We start from the raw sequence: 20,429 nt of genomic DNA on the forward strand, positions 1-20,429 counted from the left end.
GTGAAAAATTAACCCCCTCTATACATTCTCATCTCAATTTTCTCTATCAATTTCTGGTTCAGTAGTTTCTGAGCTTCTGATGATTAGTAAAAAAAAATGCTTGAGAAACTATAGAGGATAAAATGTCCAAATATGTTATTGAAAACCTTCTTGTTAACACTTTGATCAATCCTGAACTCACAGGAAGTTCACTTTGTTTTCACTCTCTCTCCACATGTACTAAGAAAAAAAAATAACAAAAGATTATTTAAGGCAGTGCTCAAAAGGGGCCGTACAATGGGTTAAAAAAACATAAAAATCTCAGGGCAGTTTGTGATCAGTGTGAATGCATGAGTGAGTCAAAATCAACACTTGGGAAGATCTGCTGGTGGAGGAAGCAGCTTCTGATTGGGGAGCTTTCCATCTAAGACAACCCACGCCATCTTCAAGCCCCAGCTGGTGTGGATTTCCAGGTGACAATGCATGAACCATACCCCTGTTTCCCACATATTTATCATCATTGTCATTAGCTTCAAATTGTGAAATTTTTATGAATTTGAAGAATGAATTATAAGTAAAATCATGGCCTGTTCTTATCAGAATAATTTTCATATTACGGCACTCTTATTATGGCCAATAATTTTGTGTAGACTTAAATTTCACTGCATGTTGTGCTATTCTTTCATGCTCACCTGGGTTGTCTGCTAGAAACCGAATGGCAACCCAACCCCCGGAGGGCACTCCCACGGTGTTCCTTTCAATGGGGTCGACCAGATTGAAGTTTGCAGGGTCCTTGTTAGGATCATAGTTTCCGAAACCTTGGCCGACGACAAAGAAATTGAAGCCATGCAGATGGAGAGGGTGGCTTTCAGCTCCAAGAATGCTAGTGTCCTGCATGACAAGCTCCACACTAGTGTTAAATGGTAGAACCACCACTTTGGTTCCATTGCTCACCAGAGTGTTGTTTGGTGGGGTTCCGGTATAGTTAAAGGGAATGATCGGAGTGATAGGGAAGTCAGGGTTGTAAACCCCATTTGATTGTCCAGAGAAGTGGGCTTGTAGAAGGGCTGTGGTTGAAGATGCAAAGGACACATTATTAACCGAAGCTGCAAACTTTGTCCCATTGGGTCCTTGGCATGTTTGGTTTTGGTCGCAGGGGCTTGTTCCCAGTCCAACTGTGAAGAAGAAGTGCCTGTCAACTTTCTGGGGGACGTTAGCAGGGAACTGAGGGCTGGCCAAGCTACGAAGCCTATTAGTGAAGTTGGTGGCAAAGGAAGTGTCATTGAGAGGAGGAAGTGTTGGTTTGAAGAGTGGAAGCTGTTTAATGGAGACAGTAGAGTGAGGGGAAGCAGAGGGTAATTCATATTCAAGGATACCAGCAACGGTGGAGTTGTCAAAGGTGCCAAGGCCAGTCACGTATGGCCTAGCAGTTATGAGGAAAGCGGCATTTGGGAAGTGGGGTTTGGTCTTGAGAAGAACATTTGTGGTCTGTCCAGGGGCAATGAGAAGTGTGTCAGTCTCAAAAGGTTTAACATAAATAGCATCAGCGTCCACTACTGTCAGTGTATGGTTTGCAATACTGAAGAAAAGCTCGTCATTGAGCGCTGCGTTGATCAAACGGAGCAGGTAAGTCTTGCTTGCCTTCACTCTCAGCTTGAATGTATCTGCAGCCAAGACCCATTTACTCATTATTAATTTCCTGGAAAATCCAAATTATAATGCTGTTTGGGCATGCAATATTCATAGGTTTTTGATACCTTTGGCAGAGCAATTATACAATGGGCCTGGAAGTCCATTGATGGTATAGGCATCAGACACATTTGGGCCTCCACCAGTTTGGAGGGCCTGGCTAATGACTGCCTCAGTGTCTGCATTCCACCACTCTCCTGTATTTTCACATTGTCATAGTTTATATACTCAACAAATTTTAGCCATGAGATATCAAACAAAGTGAATATTACACAGTTGATTAATTACCAAAGATGATGGGGACTTCCTTGTAAGGCTTCTCAAATGGATAGGGGACATTACGTTTTGGGAGAATGATTAAGGGACCGTAGAGAGTCGACCTTAGCCATGAGATGTGAGCATGCCAGAAAAGAGTCCCTCTCTGGCCAACAACGGTGAAGTTGTAGACATAGCTCTGGCCAGTTTGAATGGGGCATTGCGTCACATATGCTGGCCCATCAGCCCACCCACTCCGAAGCTGTCGAATCCCATGCCTGTTCCAAATGAAATCACACTTATACTACACATTATGATGTTTGCTTTACAGAACAAACTCATGTTTTCTGAACACACATACCAATGGATGGAGATATTATTCTGGACATGGTTAACCACTTTAATGAGAAGACGGTCACCCTCCCTAGCTACAATGCGTGGCCCAGGAAACTGCCCATTTACTGTCAAAATGCTCTTTGTATGGCACAGTCTCGTCACATTTTGCAACTTGATCTACACAATATTTCAAACAAGAAACCAAAATATATTAGTTTCCTATACAAGAAGATATATATTAGCTGATCAGGAACTGTTCTGCCAAGGCCATAGGACACATACATCAAACTTGTAGTGCCTGGTTATGCCAGAATCCTGGGCAAGGGCAAGCTCAGGAAGGAGGCATAATGCCATGCATGAGAACACAAAAACTCCCACAAATGGTGGTGAAGGAAGAAAAGAAACACCCATTTCTCCTCTTCTTCTTTCTTTTTCCCTCTCTATTTGAGAATTACAGGCAGAGTACCCTAATGGGTGTAACTGGAAATGCTTGTATGGCACTGATTCATCTACCCATTAAGGTAGTGTATATATAGAGGTGTGTTTGGTCGATTAGGTGAAGGAAACTATATCTGGTTAAAGAGATAGAGAGAAAACTGCGACAGCTTCAAACATCTATACATTTTTTAATGGACGTAGCTAGCTGTTGTTGATGCAAACAACTCTAGAGTGTTGTCAAAGATAATCTATTAATTCCTTTAACCTTCATACGTACATCATCAAAAAAACAATACTTGATTTTGACCTCCTCTCCTATATGAAGAATTGTATTTTTGCAAAGCCAGTTCACAATAATGTACCAGACGACCAAAGATATGGGCCATGCATGACTTACAATCAACTTAAGTTCTATCGTACACCTGCCTGGAAGATTGAATTAACCAAGATTTGAAGGAATGGAGGGGGTTTCATGTGAGATTGAAGAAAAAAGAGGCTTCATCAGTGTGAATGAATTGTTGACATGTAGCATTCTCAACCGTTAGTCTTGGTGACAAAGCAAATTAATCAAGAGGCTTCTAGCTATATTTCAAGCAGTCGTTTTTAAAGTCGGATAGTGTAATAGTTTTTTGTCATTTTCATGATGGACGGATCACCACGGATGAATGAATAGTGGGAGAACCTCGTTGGACGCAACTTTCTCTCAAGCAAACTATGAGGTTTCTAATTTCAGTATGTTGACTGATGGCTTAATTTCGTATGTATGCATATATAGTTATATAGTCAATTAATCAAGCTATATATTCTCAATATTGTTCACACTATGTTACTATTCAAACATGTTCCATCACATATGAAATTAATCATTTCTTTGTAGATATAAAAATACTTGTATCATGTACATTTATTTAAAGAAAAAAATATTGAACATTTCCTCGTATAAAACAAGGTAAAGGTTTTTTATATGGGCAGAAGAAATTAAAATTATTAAATTATGATTTAATAGTCAGATTAGTGGTTAAATCAAGATTAAACCAATGGATAAAATACGGTCAAAATTTTATATTAATATAACATCATAAAAATGTTAATATGATGAGGTGACTCGTGTCGAATTCACCTCGTTATTATTCCTATATCTCATTTATTTAATATAGAAACCTTTTTTAGTAAGAATTATCGTGTAAGAAAAATTTTAAGTACTTTGAAAAAAAACAAGAATTGAGAATTTTTTTGTCACTTTATGTTTTTATTGTGGTCATGAAAATAATTGCCTCAACTTTTTGAAATATTATGATGTAAACATTATATGGAGTTTAAGACCAAAATAATTTATTTGTAAAAAAAAATGATAAGAATAGTATCCATTTCAAAATATTTGTCAAAGTAGTCTTCTTTATCCACGTAAGCATCCACATGGATTTTAAGTGTAAAAAACCACCGTTGGTGACTGTGGTTTTAAAACTTACAGAAATTTTCTTAAAACCACAGTTACAAATTGTGGTTTTACAATTTTTCTTAGAACCACAGTTACTAACCATGGTTTTAAAAGAAATATCCTTAAAACCACAGTTACAAATTGTGGTTTTACAATTTCCCTTAAAACCACAGTTAGTAACTGTGGTTTTACAATTATTTTTTATCCGTCCCTATTTTAATGGTGTTATAATTTTAATATTATTTTTAAAATATTTTTTTATCAAAACAACCATAAAACCACAATTACTAACTGTGGTTTTACTAATGGTGTTGTAATTTTAATATTATTTTTAAAATATTTTTTTATCAAAATAACCATAAAACCACAGTTAGTAACTGTGGTTTTACAATTATTTTCAATCCGCGTCTATTTTAATGGTGTTGTAATTTTAATATTATTTTTAAAATATTTTTTTTATCAAAATACTCATAAAACCATAGTTACTATAACTATGGTTTTAAAATAAGTATCCTTAAAACCACAGTTACAAACTGTGGTTTTATAATTTCCCTTAAAACCACAGTTAGTAACTGTGATTTTACAATTATTTTTAATTCACACCTGTTTTAATGGTATTTTAATTTTAATATTATTTTAAAATTATTTTTTATCAAAACAATCATAAAACCATAGTTAGTAATTGTGGTTTTACAATTATTTTCAATCCGCATCTATTTTAATGGTGTTGTAATTTTAATATTATTTTTAAAATATTCTTTTATCAAAATTACAATTATGTTGTAATTTTCACAAATATTTTTAAGGGGAACTCATGTGTAAAAAAGTATGAGATTTTAGAACTTTGCTTTTCACAAGTTTTTTTGTTACGACTGTTTTAAATATATATATATATATATATTATCTTTATTTTTTCATATTTTCCTTGAAAATTTGAGAAAATAATTTGGTCTACATGCATTCCCATAAAAATTTATATATTTATGGTAAATAAAATTTTTATTTGTTTTACAAATATTTTCACATATGAACTAAAGAAAATTATTTATTCATATTATTTTAAAATTTTAAAATAACTAAAGAAATTGTTTATATTATTTTAAAATTTTATATTTTCATATGAAAATTAATGCCAATGATTATGATTTTAGGTTATTTATTATTAAGTATGATTTGAACTTATGTCTTGGTTAAAATGTATAATTTTCTAATTATATGAAAGAAAAATAGGTAATGGTTGTAATAATTTATTTAGTTAGGATTTCTTTCATTTAGACTTTAGGATGCATTTGAGTTTTATTTGTTTAAATTATTAAGGAAACATGTGAATAATATAACATCACTAATTTGAATTAACACTTTATACAACCTAACTGTCAGCCCCTTAGCCACTTGATTCATACCCGGAGAAATAGGCCTCATGGGTAGGCCTTGCGCCCATGAGAGCCTAGGCGGAAAGCAAGGAAAGCCTGGAGGTTTGGTGGTTCAAATCCCGGGGGCTAAGTGTGGGGATCGCGGGCAAGTCAAGCGCGCACTCCGGATAGGCGTTATCGAAGGATCCGGACATGCCTATCCGGATAAGTTGGAACGTCGGCCGGATAGGCGCCAGATGTGAGATATCCGGAAAATGTGGGATGTCGGTCGAACAGAATGGCGGCTGTGAGACATCCGGATAAGGTAGAACGCTGGCCGGACAAAATTCCGGATATGAGATATCCGGGTGGAATGAGGGATTCCTTTCCGGGTGGAATGAGGGAGAATTTTCGTCCGAGTGGAATGAGCGATGCCACGTGTCGCAAGGGGCTGGATCCACAGGGGGTGGTTGTGCAAGCAATTGAGGACAGTTCTGGCCAGTTGCATGACCACCTAAGTGGCTCCAAGATTTGAATTGAGGGAATTCAAATGTGTAACTGCAGATGAGTCATTTAAATAGGGCTCCTGCAGCCTTGAAACAGGGGGTGAGAGTTGGGGAAAAGGTTCATTCTCGTATGCCTTGGGTGAGTACATTGTACTCTGGTTCAAGAAGCAATTTTGTCTTGTAAGAGTAATTAATACAAGTTGGGAAAGGATTTTCCTATAACCTCGTGTATTCCTATTACTTTGATTTCTAAATTCTACTCTGTTCTTCTAAACGTTGAGAAGGGAAGGTTGGCTAAGGACGGGTCCTTAGCACCACACACTCGTAAGAAAAATTTAAGGTGATTTTCGAAGGTGTGACACTAACATAACATCGCTCATTCTGCCCGGACGGAAATCCCTCATTCCACCCGGACGAGAATCCCTCATTCCACCCGGATATCTCATATTCGGAATTCTGTCCGGCCAGCGTTCCACTTTATCCGGATGTCTCACAGCCGCCATTCTGTCCGGTCAACATTCCACCTCTCCGGATATCTCACATCCGGCGCCTATCCGGCCGACGTTCCAACTTCTCCGGATAGGCATGTCCGGATCCTTCGGTAACGCCTATCCAGAGTGCGCGCTTGACTTGTCCGCGATCCCCACATTTAGCTCCTGGGGTTTGAACCACCAAACCTCCAGGCTTTCCTTGCTTTCCGCCTAGGCTCTCATGGGTGCAAGGCCTACCCATGAGGCCTATTTCTCCATGTCTGAATCAAGTGGCTAAGGGGCTGACACTAGCTAAGGCTATCCTAGTACATGGTGTAATAGGTTATAAATTTTGTTGATTACTCCCTTCTGAGGACCACAATCAAGGAACACCAGCTGGACACATATCAAATGGCACCACAGTCAGGGACCATTGAGAGAACATGAATCAGCTGAGACACGAATTGGGAACGAATCACAAAGTATAATAGTTCTACAAACATGAAAAAAGATCTCAATGTGTCCCACATGATGGAATCTTTCTCTTTCGTTGTGAACATCTACGGTAGATGGCCATATTTGTTGTATCCATCTGTGCTATTTGAAAAGTCTCCATCTCTATAGACTGTGACACGTCATCTACATGAGCTGTCGAGATAGATGGAACTGATGGAGGTAGAACTCGACGTACACGTGGAGCTCGATGTCCTCTAGGTACCCGTATAAACAACCTGATTCATCAAAATATTCATATTACAATTTTGAAATTAACAGCAAAGTCTTTCTTATAACATAAGTATTGTCCAAAATAAAAATAACATAATATCAACATCCAAAGCCTAGCACCCATCATGAAGGCCCAGCACCCATGTTCTTATTTGGACAAGAACGACGATTGTGACCACTTTGTTTGCACAAACCACATGTAATTGAGGTTTTACCTTCTCTAACATCCATTTCATTGTGCAAATGAGTAGATTTAGGTCGTCCACCTGACACACGTTTCATTGAATCTGCAGGCACAATAACTGGACCAACATATGGTGGCCACTCGTACTCATTGTGTATGGGGTTAAACAGTGGTGCACAAGTGCTAAAGTACGATTGTATAGTGTAATAATGTTGAACAAATGATCTAAAATCAATTGAACGAAAATGACATGCCGCTAGAAAATGACTACATGAGAATCCATATATGAGTGTTTTGCCACATGTGCATCCATGCTCACGTAAGTTAACACGATGTGTTCTTCCACCAGATGATGTCTTTTTACTACCCTTCACATGAAACAGTCCTTGGAAGTGATCATACAAAACAACCTCATGAGAACCTGCCTTAACAACATTTGCATTAATCTTAGCATCAACATAAGGAGTGTATTGTTCACCTGAAGCAAGTCGACTAACACCATGTTCTCTTCTTACAACAAAGTAACTATTAACTCGATAGAATGTCAATTGAACAAATGCGGTGATAGGGAAACTTCGTGCCCCTTTAAGCACACTATTGAACATTTCTGACATGTTTGTAGTCATTATGCCATATCGTCGACCTCCATCATGTGATAGTGCCCATTTCTCAAAGGGAATAACCTCCAACCAGCTGAGTGCGTCTTGGTTGATTCTCCCAATTGTCTCCATATGCATGTTGAATTTTTCTACCTTAGTTTCTAAGGCGGCTCTGCATAAAAGTTGTTTCAAGCATTTGTCCTTAAAGTGAGTCATAAAGTTGCTAGCAAGATGGCGCATACAAATTTGATGATATGCATTTGGCTCAGACCAACTAAGATAAACATCAGCAAACGCAGCCATAATGCCTGGATGACGATCAGAGATAACACAAAGACCCCTCCTCTGAGTTACTCGATTTCTAATACATGCCAAAAACCATCCCCAACTATCAACATTTTCACCCTCAGTTAATGCAAAAGCAAGAGGAAACAATTGATTATTTCCATCACAGCCCATGGCAATCATTACAGTGCCCTTATACTTCCCATACAAGTGTGTACCATCAATAGTTAACACAGGATGACAATGCTTGAAGCCCTCTATGGAAGGATGAAATGCCCAAAAGACTCGCTGAAGTACCTCTTCATTTCGCATATTTCCTGGGAATGTTTTAGAAATTACAATACATCCTGGATTGGCTTGCTCCAAGGCACCAAAAAAATGTGGCAGTTTAGCGTATGATTTATAGAAATCACCAAACAAATTAGTTAATGCTTTACGCTTGCCTTTCGAAGCCTTAGTGTATGAGATATGGTACCCGAATCTTTCTACAACACTTGCTTGAATGGCAGCCACTGAAAGTGTGAATTGTGTCTTAATCATTCCCTCTATATGGGCGGCTATCAGGTTTGAGTCTAACTAATGATGATCTTGGTTCATGTAAGGATTGACACATGTGTGTGGGCCACTATATTTGCTTATCTGAAATAGAGATGTCCATTTAACAACTGTAGCACGTAGTCTCCAAGGACATTGAGACTGTTCAACTTTCTTACATCTTAGGACCAACAATTTCTTTGTGGATGACAAAACGATATACTCTTGGTGCGAATTAATAGAGTACATCTTTACAGCATGTTGCAAATCTCCTTTGGAAGTAAATATTTGTCCAACTATGAACTCTCCAGTTGGATGTCCCATAAGAGTGTTTCCCCATGGGGTCCATTCACTTGACACAACATGACCAATGTTTTCAACATTTTCAAACTGTGGTGATGGTGCTAAATGATATTGCATTGGAGATAATTCAATTAGGTCATCTAAATCCTCTGTATCTGGATTGTTTGACAAGTTACATCCTTCCCCATCCACAGCCACATATCTCATTTGTTCTCTTTCAATTGCCTCACGAACAGCTAAAAAAGGCGAGCTACCTTCCCTATCTTGATTATCATCATTATGAACATCCTCGGCTCCTACACTGTCATCATCACATTGTCTTCCTTCTTCGTCTTCCTCATCCTCTTCTGATCTATGCTCAAAAGTAAATGGATTTTGAACATTACTAGTAGCATCATTTTCACCAAGTAACAAAGGCATGCAATTACCAATTGGTGAATTCATTTGTAAGTCAATAGGTACTTGTTCAACAAATAACTCAACTTCATCCATCTCAAATCTGTTATGCATTTTTAACATTTGAGCTACACCACTATCATTCTTTACTGGGCAAGGTTGGAATTTATTCCCTTTTTTCATAGGATACTTACAACTAAGTATTAATCGAAAATGTTCTTTATTGATGTCAGTGACCGAGTATATCATTTCCAACAGTTGTTCATATGTTGTCCCAAGAGGCACATCAATAGGTTCAACCACAACTCTATCCCCAACATAATCAACATCGGTCTATGTTCTCACCATTTTCCCATTACAAAAACAAATTATTGCCACCGATAAATTAGACATAGTTTACCTATAGAAGAAGCCAAAAAAATCAAATCAATTTCATTTTTAACCACAAAATTACACAATATAAAACATTGCTAATAACATCAATTTGTAATGAAATAACAAATAACAATAATAGGGTATGTTATTAACAATAATCAAATAACAAATAAACAAAGGTTAGGGTTTTTCGAGTTCCAGGATAAGAGGAATACAAGGTGGAGGAAAGGGTTTTTCAAGTTTTTTGGATAGCTATGAAATTGAAAACAACTTGAGATTTTTAAAATTTTCAAAACAACTTGTTTTCCTCTGTTTGGTTGGTGAGAAAGCTAAGGAAAATGAGTGGGAAAAAACTCATGAACCCGAAAAAAAATTACCTAGCTGCTGGTGGAGCTACTGGTGGGAGCCACTGGTGGGAGCCGCAGCCGATGAGGAGAGAAAATGGAGCCGCAGATGGTGGAGCCACAGAGAAGAGAATACTTTTTGGATTGTTGATTTCGGGAAAAAATTGGGTCTCCAAAGTAAAAAAAACAAGTTTGACGAAGATGGCTTGTTGACGTGGATTGTTGATGTGGATTCAAAAGAGTATTTTGGCAAATAGTTTGAAAACTGGATTAGTTTGGGTTTTTTTTCCAAAGAAATACTACTTTGGCTGTGAACTCCATTATATGGGCTAATTTGACAAAGGAAAATAGAGATGAAAACATTGGGAAACGCTGCAGATGCAAACGACGTCGTTTTTCCATTTACAAGAGAACCCAAGGGTAAAACGTGGGCGACGGCTGACGGCCTCTCTGCAGTGGAGCTGAGAGAGATGGGTTCATTGAAATCTCTTGAATGCGAGTACCCGATAATCGATTCCGATTTTCAGAACTTCTGTGCTTCTCATGGCATTTTCTCAGGTCCACTCTCCGACTTTCCCATCATTTCTTTCTCTTTTCCCCGAGAAAAAACAAATTCCATTTCCATCAATTCACTTCTATATTCTAATTGCACTTGTCAGACCTTTGTTAGGGTTTTATAAAGAACATAAGAAAGTAAATTTGGGAATTCCTGCAAGACTACAAGCATTTCATTCCATTCTTGTATGCTTGGTGCTTTTGTCACTTTCTATTTAATTGAATTCACCATACATGTCTCCATGAATTTATTTGGCTGCTGAGAAAATTTTAGGAAAAGAAAAAAGAAATTAGAATACTGTATTATAGGTTTTTCGTTTAGAACTTCCCCTCAGCTGAGCCTAACACAACTCCGTTTGGCTTAGTTCGGTGATTCATAAATTTTTTTGTTTATTTAGTTCTTTTCATTTTCCTTATTTTGTTCTCAGCAACCAAACTAGGGTGTAAAGAAAAATAAATAATAATTTATAAGCTGCCACGGGCTGTTCATGTCTGTTGCCAGCCCATGGTTGCTTGCAGGTTGGCTCAGGTAGGTGTGTCACTTAGGTTTGGTGTTATGTGTCAACAAGTCCTCCGTTGGAACAATGTGACTTGGTTAACCACACTTAGTTTTGGAACAGTATCTTCCTGGGGATTATTTGGTATCTAGTTGTGTACATTCATGGTATGTGAAATGCCTGAATCATTGAAATGGAGCAATGGATTTCTTCTCCACAATATTTTTGGTGAATATTAGTGTTTTATGATATAGAGTATAAGTTAGCTACATCCATTTCATATTGAATATTTGTTTTTATGGCAGTTGGCACTAAGAAATAGGATTTCTTGTGCGTTACAGGTTTAAAACAGTGTATAGGAGACGTTATTTCTAGTCATGTTCATATCAAAACGCGTGAAAGTGATATTGAAAATACATAGCTAATGCATTAAGAAAACAAGGGCAAGCGGGGCATAGCTATACACACCTTAGGTTCTTCTTCACTTAAAAAATGCCCACCTGGAAGTAAGGGCGCTTACGTGGCAGTTGATATATATGGCTTTATGGCCCCCTGATGCAATAAATTTTGGTGTAATCACCACAAGTTAATGTTTATGCAAATATTTTAAGTTGGGTGAGCTAGTTAAGCATTTGCGAGTATTTTAGACAGTAATTCCCAGATTTCCAAGACTCAGATTTGGTTGTCATCTTTCACTGCTCTTGTCCTATAATGTTTTGAAAGGGGAAAAAAAATGTAATTCTGAGGGTTTTTTCCATTTTATTTAAAAATACTTATGTATTTGACTATTTATTTTCTTTTAAGATCTTTTCCATGATTGTTCTCGTGCAGTTGAAGATATACTCATTCATGACCTTTACATGTTAGTTGCTTTTGCGGAACAACAGTCAACCTCAGAGAGACTTAAGCAGGTTAGCTTTTCAAATGAATATTAAATGGCCGTCACTAGCTACATGACAATATTTCATTAACTCAATGCTATGTAGGTGTACCTTTACCTTTTTTCTGCTGTGGGCAACTAGGGTATCACCCAAATCCTCTCTATTATAGATGGTCAACATCAACCATGGTTGAATGGTATGGAGTTGTTGGAAGATGCTCAACAGAACAAACAGGTTTTATCTACTGGGTGTGAAGGGTATTTGAGCTTGGATATTCCCTTACCACTATGGCTATATTGTAAGATTTGATGATATGGTGATGCTTATGACTGCTGTGAATCAGGATTGATATGCTTCTTCAAGGTGGATTATGTGTAGGACACTTAACAGAATTAGTTGGGCCATCATCTTCTGGTAAAACACAAGTAAGAACTCTGTTAATTTGTGATAACAATCATCTAAGTCAGTTGGTAATAACAACTAGTTCTGAATATGCCGTGAAGAACTTACTTGGGTTCTGCAGTCATTATTTTTAGTACAGTACACTTAGCCTAATTTTAAATACCACTTAATGATGCAATTTTATTTCAAATTTACAACTCAACTTAGGTTTTACACTCTTGGTTGTTACACTCTTGGTTGTTACATTCATTTATATATCATGTATGCTTTTGTTCTATTGTTAAAAATAGACCCATATCTTACAGTTGATTTAAATTCTTGTAAATCTTCAGATTTGCCTAAAAGTTGCCTCAGGGGTTGCAACAAGGTATATGGGTGGTGTTGTATTCATAGATACAGGCAACTCTTTTTCACCCTTACGCATTGCACATTTCATCAATCAGATCCCAGATACTATCTTTAAAGAGGTCAGATATATCATCTCTGTTGTAGGCATGTTGTGGATATTTACTGCATTACAATTTTCATCATCAATTCCAGTGGACCAGTTGGTTTGAATTAGATCTGAAAATGGCTAGAATCGTGGTGAATCCTATTTGAAAATTATTCCAGTCTAACTGATCCAATAACTAATTGATCAGTTGAGGATGTAGTGTGATCTGTTCTGGTTGTAGTCTGATTTTGTCGTACACTTAAACTTATTATATTATACACTATGCTGTTCCTTTTGCCTTCTAGTGCCTTTTGCATACTTCTTGTGGACTTGGGTTGTACCCCCTCTTTTGTTAGGCACTTCTTTTAATACATTTGTCTTTGCCAATTGAAAAAGAAAAAAAATATTATACTCTGTGCAGTGATGGGGAATTTTTTTTTTTTGAATGCAACTAACTCTGTGATTTATGGGATAAAACTTTCTTCAGTTGAGTTGCATTCCTGTTTCTTTCCATAGGCATGTAAACATGCTTATGTATTACCTCAATTGCTGTTAGAAAAAAAACTTAATATAATCAGATCAAATCAGAGTACCAGAAAGGAAATTTGATGATGAAGGAATGTTGTTTTGGAATGTTTTTACTGGAAGCCACCTGATTATCCTATCAAACTGAATTCAGGCTCTCTACCTCCCTCCCCTCTCTCTCTCCTTTAATTATCAGAGGTATGATGTGGCATATATCTTCAATTCCGTATTGTAGAGGAGCTATTTGTCATATATCTCAAAATGTGCGCTCTGCAAAGTTTTCCTAAAGAACCTTTACATAGGCCAAGCCCCACATTGTAAAGTAGATCTATTCATCATTCTTATTACTAAATGTTAACTCTAATGTTTTCCTTGTTAATCTTTATGGTAGGTCAAACAGAATATTCTTGAAAAAGTAATGAGCCAAATATTGTGCCATTCAGTGTTTGATATCTTTGCAATGTTGGATGTGGTACATCAGCTAGAGTACAGCTTGAGATCTCAGGTTTAATTTAAATGGAGCAGTCTGGCTGGTATATTTTCATAGAGTTTTTTCAGTTCCATGTTACTGAATGTATGAGAACTGGTTCAGGTGCAGACAGGAGCTGATCAGGTGAGGTTGCTTATTGTTGATTCAATATCATCGCTGATTACCCCAATCCTTGGAGGCAGTGGTTCACATGGTAAGCATTATAATATATCACAGCTTCCTGGTATATTGGGGAATTACATTTTCTTCTTCAAAAAAAAAAAGTACTAGAAAAACCCTTCTATTATACTAAATATTGTGTTCCCTGACTGGGTTTCCTCGTTAGGCATGTAAGTCAATTGGGTTTTGTTATTTTGACAAACAAATGGTGCAATATGAATTTTTCTGGGTTTGGGTGTGGGGGAGTGTGGTCGTGTGGTAACAGGAAAGGAGGGGGCGTGTTTTGGTGTTGTGCAGGCAGTTTCAGTTAGGATGATTAGGATATTTTCCAGTAAAGGTTGTGGCTGCTTTAAGCTATATGATTTAATCAGGCATAGTTAAGTAATTAATTAAGTGCAATTTTTCTTTAGTTCAAAAGAACTGTGTCACGAGTTCAAACATCACTGCAATGACGATCATAGTTGTAAAAGTAATTCCATAATTCATAGTTGTACCAACATCGTTCATCGAATTGTACTAAAAGTTGTTTGCTATTGTGTCTGAATATTCTATTCTTGAATCTTCCCTGGAAATGGCATTGTATTATGTTCTTGAATTAGTGAAAATATAAAAGGTGTTTTTTACCTAGCAGCTAGATAATCAAGCCCTTCATCATTGTTTGTGTTTCTCAAATGTCATGTACAACTCATGCATGCAAATATTGATTGGTTCATGCCTGATGGGTGAATGCAGGACGTGCTTTGATGATTTCTGCTGGATTTCTTCTAAAGAAGTTAGCACATGAGCATAATCTTGCAGTAGTTGTAAGTTGTGTACTTGAAATTACAATTATATCTTCTTGACAGCTGGGACTCCTCAGCTTTCTTGATTCTTTGTATTAATTCAGCAATGCAGTAATCTAATAAAGCATGTTACACAAAAAACTTGCACTCCTGCACTCTCCCCATTTCTTCCACTTTTATTAGTTGATTCGTATTCATAATCTGATAAAAAGGAGTAGGAATGTTTTGTTGATATCAACAGTGTTATCATGTGCCAATGTTTTAAGCTATCTAATATCACAAGTTTATCTTCACTAATAAGATGACTTATTTTAAGGCTCCAATTTATGGCTTTCATCCACTCTTATACCCTTGAAAATGATATCTCTACTATTTGTTTAGCACTTGTCCAACACAATAGAGCTATATTGTTATTTTCAGATATTCTTTCCTTACATTGAACCAATAACCATCATTTTTCATTATAATTTATTGGTTTTACAAATGATATAGCCGATCATCAAAGTTTCCATCCTTACAATAATTACCATTATGATACATTGGCTCAAGGTGACTAATCACATGGTGGGTGGAGAGGGAGGCATCCTTAAACCAGCTCTTGGAGAGAGTTGGAAGAGCATTCCACATGTGCGGCTTTTGCTCTCCCGTGACCCAGGGAGCAGCATCTGCCACATGTCCATTCTGAAACACTCATACATGGTATGCTCCCTCTCTTTTTCCTCGTCTTTTTGAAGTATAGATCATTTGGTCCATTAAATTTATCATCATCTTTGTTGGATTCATCTTTTAACCCTCATGATTCTTACCTAAAACACATCTAATGTACTCTGTGTTTTTGGGCACCAAATTCTCACAGTGCCCTCTTCTGTCCCAATAGACTTTGAGGACGCCATTTATTTTTATTCTTGTTTTTCCTTTCTCAGGCTTCTGGCAGGGCTGCTAGGTTTATGATTTGACTAATTATATTTTTGATTTGTACCACATTGGAGGTTGGAGAGGAAAAGACACCAAAGAGCCAAACTATGTTACCAGGAACTGGGTGTGTTTTTGTACCATAACTTTTGAATATTGCAATTTCGAAGGAGAACCTCTCTTTTGCTTGTAGTAATCCAGAGGCCTGATTATGACAATGATTTTATGTTTGTGTTTGTCCTGGCTTAAAAAAGGCTATGAGTACAAAATGATTAATTTATGTTAAAACATATAATCAAATAGTAATAAAATTGAAGTGTAATATTTACAAAAATAGAATTTTTGAATTTTTTTTCACAAATATTTGATGGGTTAAAATGGATTTGAGTATGGATCTAAACCAAAATTCCTGTTTCATTCTTCTAATCTCGGACAAACAAACTGGTGCTTGCCAAATTTTCTCTTTCTTCTCTTGTAGTTTTTGATTTTCTCTTCAAAGCAAACTCAGAGAAGAGATGGTTAAAACGAAATTTGAAATCTAATTAGAAATTGACATAAAATTAGGTGCCCATTTTTGAGAAATACTATATTAATGTTTGATTTCAGAAAAATATTAAAAAATATTTTATTATGTTTGTTTTTTTTTTTTTAATAAAATATGAACAAAAATTAAATGTAATTAAAAATAATTAAAATTTTAAATTGTATTTTTTTTATTTATGAAAAATTAAAATAAATTAAATCAATTTAAAAATTGTATATAAATATAATTTATTAATTGAAACCCATTCTTCAAGTTTTCCTACTAGTTTCTTTTTCTCCTTTTCCCAGCCGGGACTTTAGAGGCTAAAACAGATATGTCCACGCGGCCTTCAAGGATTTTCTCACTAACCGAACAAACAATGAGAAATTTTTCATCTTTCCCTCCGACCAGGAACCTATCTTCTTCTGCTGTTTCCATGTTCCATTCACGAACAAAAGCAATTAATCACACACTGTCACACCTATTTCGCCATTTTATTGAATACAAACCTTCTCAACGATACCACACTTTTAGCCCCAAAAGACCCGCCGCCGAATCTCGCCGTGAGCCACCTCATAGATCCACCTCAAGGCTTCGCAAACGCATTCCTTTCCTCGCCGATCTGAAATCTGTGCAAGACCCAGATGACGCCTTGTCTCTCTTCAATCAATACCAACAAATGGGCTTCAAACACGACTATCCCTCCTACTCTGCCCTCGTATACAAACTCGCTCGTTCTCGCAATTTCGAAGCTGTTGAAACCCTTCTTGATTACTTACAGAATATTAACATTCGATGTAGAGAGACGCTTTTTATTGCCTTGATTCAGCATTATGGGAAATCCCAAATGCCTGAAAAGGCCATTGAACTGTTTCAGAGAATGCCTTCTTTCAATTGCCACCGAACATTACAGTCTTTCAATACCCTTCTTAATGTACTTGTTGAGAATGATCGATTTCTGGATGCAATTGGCATATTTGATCGCTCAAAAAAAATGGGCTTTCGGAGGAATTCAATTTCATTTAATATAATAATAAAAGGATGGCTTGGAAAGGGGGAGTGGGATAAAGCGTGGCAAGTGTTTGAGGAAATGATTGACAAAGAAGTTAAGCCCACTGTTGTGACTTTTAACAGTCTAATTGGGTTTTTGTGTGGAAAGGGTGATTTGGATGGGGCTATGGGTTTGCTTGAGGACATGATTCAGAAAAGGCACCGCCCGAATGCTGTTACATATGCACTGTTAATGGAAGGTTTGTGCTCTTTAGGCAAGTATAAGGAAGCTAAGAAGATGATGTTTGATATGGACTATCAGGGATGCAAACCACGCCTTTTAAATTTTGGGGTTTTGATGAGTGATCTTGGAAGGAGGGGTAGGATTGATGACGCAAAAATTTTGCTTCTTGAGATGAAGAGAAGGCGGTTTAAACCAGATGTTGTGACGTATAATATATTGATAAATTATTTGTGTAAAGAAGGTAGAGCTCTGGAGGCTTATAAAGTCTTTGTTGAAATGCAGGTTGGAGGTTGTGAACCAAACGCAGCCACATATCGGATGATGGTTGATGGGTTTTGCCAGGTTGAGGATTTTGAGGGAGGCTTGAAGGTTTTGAGTGCAATGTTAATGTGTGGCCATTGCCCACGTTTAGAATCATTTTGTGATTTGGTTGTGGGATTATTGAAGAATGGGAAGATTGATGGTGCATGCTTTGTTTTGGAGGAGATGGAGAAAAGGAAGATGAGATTTCATTTGGAGGCTTGGGAGGCTTTGGTTAAGGATGCCTGTCCTGGAGACAGAGGTGCAGGGGGGCTTGTAAGGGAACTGGTCTCTGCCTACGGATAGGTCTGGAGGAAGAGATGCAGAAGCTTGAAGATCATTCTGATATTTTGTAACTTTTGAGGGATTACTGAATCTCAATATTCTAATTTTCAGAATACTAAATTCAATGAAGTCGTTGCCACTGAACCAGGCATGATGTTACCAGATTGCAGTGGCTGTTAAATCCTTTGACAAATTTTTATCAAGGGGATAATGGCACAAATTTTCACACGCAAGTGGGTATGTTGCTTTTTTTGTTTGAAGTTTCTTAGAAACAAAATACCACAAAAATTATAAAATGACTAGTTTTGACTGTTCTAGAACCCTGCATAGCCGAGGTAATTTACTAAACTTGGTATTCTTGTCACAGGACGTTCAGATTAGTGGCAAGAAGAATGATGGTGACGACTCATGGCAGTTTTGAACTCCTACTGTAGACTCAAATTGTTGGATCCACACAGATGAAGACGAGAAGTTGCGAAAAATGTGTGCGAGTGGTCCTGGGGAATGATCTACCCCTCGTGCAAACATAGTTGTGGAGTCTAGAAACTGCTGAATCAAGAGTGTGCCATCTTGTCCTCCAGGCACTGAAGTGATATTCCAAGCCTTAGTGAGGCATTGAGTTCTGAAGCAGTGGTTTTTCAGGATGTATCAATTTTGGCATCTTAAATTTTGAGTATCCCTCTTACCCAGTTGATATTGAGAAGACAATGGCTTAGGTTTCTGAGTTCTAACCAAATCACCGGTGGGGAAACTTAAGTACCTACTCCATCTCATCAACTCCATTTAATCATTCTAGTTTTGGTTCTAAAATATGCTCTATATATGCTCAACTTATCTTAACCCATCGTCACCAAAGCAAACCTTCTCCAATCATTAGATACCCCTTCAGGGCTTTTGGTCCTCCCAGCCTCATGGCAAACCATATGCTCATTTCTGTTCCATTCAAGGCCATATCTTTCTTCTTCCTAGCCCTCGCCATCCCTTGTGCCATCTCTGCTCGAATCCTTGATAAGGAAGCACCTGTTACCCCTGCTGTAGCGCCTGAGGCATCTGATCTAGCTGAAACGCCTGTATCCAGTGTCACTTCTGTGGCTACAGCCCCGGCTGCAGCCACCAGTACCACAGTTACCAATATCAACCTCCACCATACGTTGTCATTCTTCATGCATGACATTCTTGGAGGGTCAAACCCCTCAGCTGGGGCCGTGACTGGAATTGTAACTAACCCAGCGGTCAATGGCCAAGTCCCCTTAGCCAAGCCTAATGGTGCGGTACTTCCAGTCAACTATGGTGTTCCCCTCAATAACGGCAACAGTGCACTCATCAACAACAACAATATTCCCTTCCTAACAGGCCTTAGTGGAAACACAGCTAATGTGATTCAAAACAACGGAAACAACGTGATCAATGGAGGCTCTGGTCTTCCTGTCTTCAATGGGGGTCAGTTCCCTGCTGGGACTAACCTTCAGAAGCTTATGTTTGGGACAATGACAGTTATTGATGATGAGCTAACCGAAGGACATGATCTCGGGTCGGGTTTGGTTGGTAAGGCACAAGGGTTCTTTGTAGCAAGTTCTGAAGACGGGAGCAGCCAGACCATGGCTTTCACAGCCATGTTTGAGAGCGATGGCTATGCCAGTAGCCTCAGCTTCTTTGGAGTTCATCGAACTGCTGTCTCTGAATCCCAGCTTGCCATCATGGGTGGCACCGGAAAGTACATAAATGCAGAGGGCTATGCCACGGTTAAGACCATTCCAGGTGCCAATCAGCATAATACCGATGGAACAGAGACCTTGCTCCAGATTATTGTGTATCTTGCCCATTAGTGCGTGGATTAAGCATGGCTGTTGTGTAGAACATTTTTATAAGAGAAAACCTTGTGCTTTTCCTACTACCTAAACTTGCATCTTTATTAATCCTTCTGGAAACTGCAACTCAGTCTAATGAATTTTTGAGAGATTCTGAAATGACGATAACAACTACATTATTATTAATATTTTTAATATAAAATCATCACAACCCATATTATTAGATATAGGAACTGGTTTGGTCCTTATCATGGAATAAGTAGGCAGCAGTTGAAATAATGCTCTTGATTTAGATATCCTCCCCTTCCTGACTCCTCATTCCTCTTCCTAAAATAAAGGAGAAAACAGAGAGGAAAGAAAACAAACCAAATCATCTACTTCTTGTTTGAATTTACCTCAGTCTCTAAGAAATTGGAACTACATTAACGTTCAAC

At 37.6% G+C, this 20,429-nt stretch overlaps 5 protein-coding genes across 8 annotated transcripts; 3 read left to right on the forward strand and 2 right to left on the reverse strand.

Annotated features, from left to right (window-relative positions):
- Positions 1-113: 113 nt before the first annotated feature.
- LOC117915788 (laccase-17-like) lies at positions 114-2,763 on the reverse strand. The gene is made up of 6 exons (XM_034831475.1): positions 2,542-2,763; positions 2,285-2,436; positions 1,957-2,201; positions 1,737-1,865; positions 672-1,643; positions 114-475 (listed from the first exon to the last, which is right to left on the reverse strand). Exons 1-6 carry the CDS (start codon positions 2,668-2,670, stop codon positions 345-347), a joined length of 1,758 nt encoding a protein of 585 aa, XP_034687366.1. The 5' UTR covers positions 2,671-2,763; the 3' UTR covers positions 114-344.
- A 4,339-nt stretch (positions 2,764-7,102) lies between these two features.
- Positions 7,103-9,538, reverse strand: LOC117917075. Its single transcript, XM_034833301.1, has 3 exons — positions 8,971-9,538; positions 7,405-8,769; positions 7,103-7,194 (listed from the first exon to the last, which is right to left on the reverse strand). Exons 1-3 carry the CDS (start codon positions 9,536-9,538, stop codon positions 7,103-7,105), a joined length of 2,025 nt encoding a protein of 674 aa, XP_034689192.1.
- A 1,064-nt stretch (positions 9,539-10,602) lies between these two features.
- On the forward strand, positions 10,603-16,081 carry LOC117915840 (DNA repair protein RAD51 homolog 4). Of its 3 annotated transcripts, none has more exons than XM_034831559.1 (10): positions 10,603-10,767; positions 12,093-12,172; positions 12,284-12,399; positions 12,486-12,567; positions 12,877-13,011; positions 13,894-14,007; positions 14,095-14,185; positions 14,884-14,954; positions 15,426-15,632; positions 15,857-16,081. In XM_034831559.1, the coding sequence occupies exons 1-10, from the start codon at positions 10,680-10,682 to the stop codon at positions 15,887-15,889; spliced, it is 1,017 nt and encodes a 338-aa protein (XP_034687450.1). In that variant the 5' UTR covers positions 10,603-10,679; the 3' UTR covers positions 15,890-16,081. The 3 variants fall into 3 exon arrangements, with proteins under 3 accessions (XP_034687450.1, XP_034687452.1, XP_034687451.1); XM_034831561.1 differs by having other exon boundaries at positions 10,604-10,767; positions 13,903-14,007; positions 15,483-15,632; XM_034831560.1 differs by having other exon boundaries at positions 10,605-10,767; positions 15,483-15,632.
- Positions 16,082-16,658: 577 nt separating this feature from the next.
- On the forward strand, positions 16,659-18,919 carry LOC117915825 (pentatricopeptide repeat-containing protein At1g07740, mitochondrial). Of its 2 annotated transcripts, none has more exons than XM_034831529.1 (2): positions 16,659-18,424; positions 18,555-18,919. In XM_034831529.1, exon 1 carries the CDS (start codon positions 16,703-16,705, stop codon positions 18,206-18,208), a length of 1,506 nt encoding a protein of 501 aa, XP_034687420.1. In that variant the 5' UTR covers positions 16,659-16,702; the 3' UTR covers positions 18,209-18,424; positions 18,555-18,919. The 2 variants fall into 2 exon arrangements, with proteins under 2 accessions (XP_034687420.1, XP_034687421.1); XM_034831530.1 differs by having other exon boundaries at positions 16,659-18,420.
- A 94-nt stretch (positions 18,920-19,013) lies between these two features.
- Positions 19,014-20,087, forward strand: LOC117915826 (dirigent protein 25). The gene has a single exon (XM_034831531.1). It carries the CDS (start codon positions 19,099-19,101, stop codon positions 20,011-20,013), a length of 915 nt encoding a protein of 304 aa, XP_034687422.1. The 5' UTR covers positions 19,014-19,098; the 3' UTR covers positions 20,014-20,087.
- Positions 20,088-20,429: the final 342 nt, after the last annotated feature.

This window comes from Vitis riparia, chromosome 6, assembly GCF_004353265.1.
Source record: "Vitis riparia cultivar Riparia Gloire de Montpellier isolate 1030 chromosome 6, EGFV_Vit.rip_1.0, whole genome shotgun sequence".
NCBI lineage: Eukaryota > Viridiplantae > Streptophyta > Magnoliopsida > Vitales > Vitaceae > Vitis > Vitis riparia.